The sequence below is a fragment of the Anguilla rostrata genome, chromosome 12, assembly GCF_018555375.3.
Source record: "Anguilla rostrata isolate EN2019 chromosome 12, ASM1855537v3, whole genome shotgun sequence".
Taxonomy (NCBI): Eukaryota; Metazoa; Chordata; class Actinopteri; order Anguilliformes; family Anguillidae; genus Anguilla; species Anguilla rostrata.
In genome coordinates this window covers 26,028,223-26,034,378 of record NC_057944.1, presented here as the reverse complement: position 1 = coordinate 26,034,378, position 6,156 = coordinate 26,028,223, and the positions used below count along the sequence as shown (strand labels likewise).

General features: G+C 41.4%; 1 protein-coding gene across 2 annotated transcripts; it reads left to right on the top strand.

Annotated features, from left to right (window-relative positions):
- Positions 1 to 859: 859 nt before the first annotated feature.
- LOC135236225 (GTPase IMAP family member 8-like) lies at positions 860 to 4,524 on the top strand. 2 transcript variants are annotated; one of them, XM_064302468.1, is made up of 3 exons: positions 860 to 2,045; positions 2,211 to 2,891; positions 3,512 to 4,524. In XM_064302468.1, exons 1-3 carry the CDS (start codon positions 1,940 to 1,942, stop codon positions 4,063 to 4,065), a joined length of 1,341 nt encoding a protein of 446 aa, XP_064158538.1. In that variant the 5' UTR covers positions 860 to 1,939; the 3' UTR covers positions 4,066 to 4,524. The 2 variants fall into 2 exon arrangements, with proteins under 2 accessions (XP_064158538.1, XP_064158537.1); XM_064302467.1 differs by having other exon boundaries at positions 3,509 to 4,524.
- The last annotated feature ends 1,632 nt before the right edge of the window (positions 4,525 to 6,156 follow it).

Below are 6,156 nucleotides of genomic sequence, written 5' to 3'. Positions count from 1 at the left end.
TTTTTTTGTGGCGCCCTCTGCTGGGACATTTGGGTGTGAGAGTATTCCAGTTTCCTCAAAGCTGCAGGCATATATATGCACATAACAACTCCTGACCCATTTAGTATTGTTTTTCTTTCACACTCCTGCTTCTCATCATTGTCTGTGTCGGTCTGTCTCAGTGTCCAGCGTCTGACTGACTCTCTGCTACCCCCTACTGGGTTTTGCTGTTGAAAGCCTGCACTGCACACACAGGATGCCTGTAACGTCAGTGTGGCTGCTACTGACATTTTAAAGTGCTGTGAATGAACGAACAATCCAGAAACAGTCTACAGTATGGATTCATCACTGATTTCATGCCATTGAACAACATGGAAAGAATGTTTTGAAAACACTATATATGTATATTTTTATATTATGATGCAATATAGAGAATGTACTATACAGTGGTGCTTAAAATGACCCATTACTGTTTTCGGTAAATTTAACAGGTGAAAGAAAATACTTATTTATGCTTACTGATGAGGAATGTGATGTCACACTTTTTAACAGTGGCACATAATACACACACACACACACACACACTCAACACACACTCATATAAATAAAAACAGATGCTGTGTATTTCTGTATTCCCATTTTCTGGTAAATGTTTTCGGGATGGGATTGTTCAGAAATGTCATTCGTTTTTACTTGAGGGTATATCCAAGATGGTTTCTATATCTGCCTTGCACTAATAATATAATTTGTGTTCTACGAACCGTACTCTACAAACCAGAGTCATGTTTGTCCTGTTTTGACCCATCAGTCATTTTCCTGTTCCCTCCGTTCCTCTGATTTCTTATTAATATAGCATGTTAAACATACAACATATGCACCAATATTTGAAGATTATTTATTTTTTAATCATAACGTCTGTGGAAGATGATAAAATTGTAAAACAGAAACGGCAGCCTTTATGTACAGAGAGCCTCATATCCCCAGAAGAGGCTGTGGGATTGTGGGTGAAATCCACTGATATCCAAAGCCCCATGTCATTGGCTGGACAAAGATCAAGTATTATTATTTATTCACAGTACTGGCGTTACACTGCAGGTCTTGAGTTTCTTGGGCACAGCGTGTGGGATATTTAGTAATCAATCAGAGCCTAAGGATACATTAACTTAGAGAAAAAAAATATATTTATTTAACCCTTATTTCTCTGTGGAATCTGGAAATCTGCAGTCTGAGACCTGCCCTGCCTGTGGCAGGATGAAGCCTTTGTGAACTTGTAGTCAGATTCTGCTAATGACACAAGTTAAGGACACATCCCAAACCTCCCACTTGTACACTGCTGGGCCCAGCTTACTCTTGTGAGAGGCTTTTTACTAGCTGAGACTCTCACAAGTCTTATTAACATCTAAATACATTTAGAGCCATTTTGGGGGAAGGTGTCATTTGTAGGCAGTAGCTGAATTTGGGCTTTTGAATTTTTAAAAATTATCAGAAAGATCCAGTATCTACTTGACAGAGGTTTGGCTATCTAGCTTCACAGCTTAAGAAGTGGTAGGGAGCTGGCTAGAATTTGAAATCTTTTGCTTAAATGTTAGGTAGCTATAACGGCTTTTAAGTTGGCCTATATTAATGAGGTTGAACAAAACCTTTATGCTGGACTGGATGACTCCTTCAGGGTGATTGTCTGACTGGAGATTCAGGGACCAGGAAGTTGCCATCCCAGCAGTACCTCCATTTATGTTGTTGTGCTGAAAGCTTTATGGATAACAATTTTAGCTCAACCTACCATGGCAAGCATCCAACACAAGTCCAAGTCCCACCCATGTGCTTCTATTCACCATCATAATTTCCTTAGAACTGAGATGTGAACTTTGGAACTAGCATATGGCTAAACAGGAGGCTGTAAGACCGGAGACAGGTTATTTCACAGCTGGTTATACAAGGTCTAATGTGTTAGGAAATTCGGATGAACCATGAAATTCAGTACAGGAGTTTTGTACATCTGTTTCCAGAGGTTCAAAAGCCCACAGTAAAGGAGGAAATGGCAGCTCACAGATTAAACTCTCAGCAAGGTATGTTTTTTTTGTTCACAAAATAGGTGATCCCAGATAGACTGCTATAATTATATAATCATGGTAGTTATTCAGGTAGATGTTTGGTAGAAACTAAGAAAGAATTGCTCCTCATATAATATAGAGACTTTGTGGATGGTTAAAAGCTGCCCTTTTCTGTGGCAGGGGAGGTGTGGAGTCAGCCACAGCTGAGCCTGGTGCTGCTGGGAGAGAGGCTGTCTGGGAAGAGCTCGGTGGGCAACATGCTGCTTGGCCGGAGGCAGTTTGAGGCAGGTGAAGTGACATCACACAGCAGGAAGGGGACCGGGATGGTGGCGGGCAGGCAGGTGACTGTCGTGGACACTCCGGGGTGGTACGTTGAGCGTCGCACGCCGGAGAGTGTTCACCAGGAGATAGAATGGGGCGTGGCACTCTGCCCCACAGTGCCCCGCGTCTTCCTGCTAGTCCTCTGTGTCACTAAAGAGTTTGGTTTGGCCGAGTGGAGAGCCATGTGTACACATCTTGGACTCCTACAGTTTCCTGTGTGGACTCACAGTGTGGTGCTGTTCAACCCAGGGGACCAACTGGGGGCTCAGAGCATAGAGGAGAACATTAAAGGGGGTGGTCAGTATCTCCAGAGGCTCATGGAAATGTGTGGGAACAGGTACTGTGTTCTTGGCCGTGATGGACAGGCTCTGATTGCACAGCTTCTGAAAGAGATGGAACCATTGGCAGAAGGAAGGAGATCAAACACCACTCAGATCCAACAGAAGAGAGAGGGAGCTGAATGGAAGCGGAGGGAGGAGGGTGAGAGATTCCTGGTTTGGATGGAGAAGCAGACCCAGAAACCCACAGCGCTCCATATGGGTGAGTTCTCTCTTAGCACCACGTATCCTGTTCTTAATACACAGCTCTTTACTTCTTTCACACAGGTATCAAAGTAGCCAGTCCAGAGAGAGGGGCTTACTAAACAGCTTCCCTCTGTGTAACATCTAGCTTTGCTAAATTCTGATCCTCGATACAGAACTTGTGATCATGTGTGGATTTACTGTGAGCTTCAGAAGGTACCATTCTGCTCTATTGACAGACAGCCCTTTGACATTGGGCCACTCAACCCTGATATGATACAGTGAAAAAAAGTTGTATGCAATCATATATATTCATATATATTCTTCTACCAATTTGTACATTAATGTCAGAAGTCTGTGAAATACATGTGGGTATAACATGTATATTTCAGTTAAGCTATGTTTTTATCATATTTAATGAGCTCCTAAGTAAATCTCAGTTACCCCCCCTCCCCCTCTCCCCCGCCCAATCACAATCTCCCCACCCGGCTCTACAATTTCACTTATAAAACTTCTCATTTTAGGGCTTAGGGCCCCCCAAAAGGTCAGGGACATCCCTGTCCTTATGTTACCACATTATATGTTTATAGAAAGGGCATCTCATGCTGAGGAACACCATGAATATCTCTCCTATAGCAGAACTGGACCATGGCTCTGCACTGACCCTGGTGCTGCTGGGTAGAAGATTGGCAGGGAAGAGCTCAGCTGGAAATACCATCCTGGGTGGGAGACAGTTTGAGAGCGGGAAGAAGACTGTGTGCTGTGCAGAGAAATGGGGTACGGTGGCCTGGAGGAGGATCACTGTGGCCGACACTCCTGGCTGGAGTCAGTATGGTCTGGCCAATCGGGAGCAAGTGAGGGCGGAGATCATGCGGAGTGCTTCCCTGCACCCACACGGGCCCCGGGCTTTCCTCCTGACCATCCCAGTGGACTCCTTCACTGAGAGAAACCGGAGGGCGGTGGAGGAGCACCTTGGTCTCCTGGGAGAGTGCGTGTGGAGACGCACATTAGTGCTCTTCACCTGGGGTGACAAGCTGAAAGGGAGGAGCATTGGGCAGCACATCAAAAAAATGGGCGTGGCCCTCAGTGGCCTGGTGGAGAAGTGTGGCAACAGGTATCACGTCTTCAACAACATAAACAGAGCCAATGATACTCAAGTCATTGAGCTGCTGGAGATGGTCGATCGCATGTAAACAGACCTTTATTCACATGAACGGTCTACGGCAAAGCTCTCAGCAGATCTTTCCAAAGTCAGTCCCAGGCACAATGGCGTGTGCTGTTTTTCATTCCAGGTGCCAAAACCATTTTCTTTGTCTATTATTGTAAGTTAAGTTGGTTGACTGTAAAGAGGCTACATCATATACATTAAGTCATACCCTATACCAAATATACTACATCATTTACACTAGATCATGCACTACATATATACTACATTATATACACTAATAAATCAGTCAGTTATGTGAGCGGCAAAGTTGAATTACTATAGGCTGAAAGAGTGGACACCTGGTTCCCCAACTGTAGAATTTTTGTGGATTTCATATTAAATATGAGAGTATGACCAGCTCCTAAAGTGTGTGTAAACATTATTTATAAAATGTATGCATAAATTAAATAAAATTGTACTCACACATGTTCATTAAAATCACATTTATCCCTAAGATTGCTTGTGTTGTGAACAATCTTTACAACTCTGCCCAGTGTACCACCTACTTTAGCCTTATATGGTGGCATATAATTTGTTTTGCTGTTCAATTACCTTTCACATAGTACAGGAAAACCTGTTCTGTCTCTAGAAACATGCTCATGGTGCATCCTTCAGTCCGCAAGGTTTTCCAACAGTGCTTGTGCAACCTTGGTCCACTGACTATATATCTTACACATGACATTTTACATGACTATGACAGTTTTTTAAACATGCCATTTACACAGCTTTATTTTTTCTGAAGCATGATGTTAAGTACCTTACTCAAGAGTACAACATTATTACAAGTCTAGATCCATAACATTCGATAGTGTCACATATATATCCTGGACTGTTTCTCCTGTCTGTGGTTAGTACTGAGAAGGTGTTGCATGCGTTTAGTTCTTCTCAGCTTTATTATTGTATTTCTCCTTACTCATACCTGAGCCAAAATGGCTTATCCTGTCTGCAGTTTCAGCTACTAGGTTTTTCACCAAAACAACTAAGAGATCTGATATAACCTGGCCTCATCATACTGGTTTCCATTTTAATTTTAACTTTTTTTTTTTTTTTCTTAAAAGACAAGGCTAGATCCAGGCCCATAATACATTTTGATGTCTTAGAAGTATGCATCCATCTTTAGATCTTCCAGAAAATACCTCCTCACTGCCCCAGCCACATAAACGAGAGGAAACAGAGCATTGCTGGCTTTGGCTTCAATTTAATGGAATATTTTGAATGTAGTTCTCTGATTGCATGTTTGTTTGAAATGTCATTTCACATGTTTTCAACTCTTTTTTAAATTTACTGTTACTGTTTACTCTTACTGCATCCGATTTTATTTATTTATTATAAAGGCTACTTTTAAAAGTGGTCTGGGTGCCATACAGTTTTAAAAAGCTATAATAATAATAATAATAATAATAACTACACAGGCGTTATAATTGCCAAATCCCTTTTATGTGAGCGGACTTTTTAGTTTGTTGTTAACAGATCATGCAGGAAACTGTGAAAATGCTGTCTACAAGTTGTATTTGGGGAAATCAATGGACATGCTTTGAAACGAAAGTATCGTAGACAAAACAATCAGGCATTACACAAAATGGTATTGGGATCGAGCCAATTGTCCTTAGTATATGAAAATGTGACATGAACAAATAAATTATATAACCTATTCAATTTACGGAACAAAGGTATAACCCACGTTTTTTTTTTTTTAAATAAATACGCACAAGGAAGTGGGCTGTTGTAGCAGGACATATTATGACCTAAACTGATTTTTTATCATTTAATTTTACATTACTCCAACAGCATAACTCGTTAGAAATCTAATTTGTAATACATTGAACAGGACTTTTAGAGTTACAGGACCTACTAGTTATTCTGCCTAATGAAACCGAAAATAAAACATCCAGCAAGTTCTCTCTATCGCCTTTGAGTGGTAATTTGTTTGTATTGTTGGGAGTGGATTGCAGTATAGGATGCGCATTTAAGTTTCTGTGTTAAAGGGATTGCACGCAAAGAATGATGTGGATTCGTTTTATAACCATGAAAAGGCTTACGAGCTACGCGATAAAAAGTATCCTATGTCACAGCAATC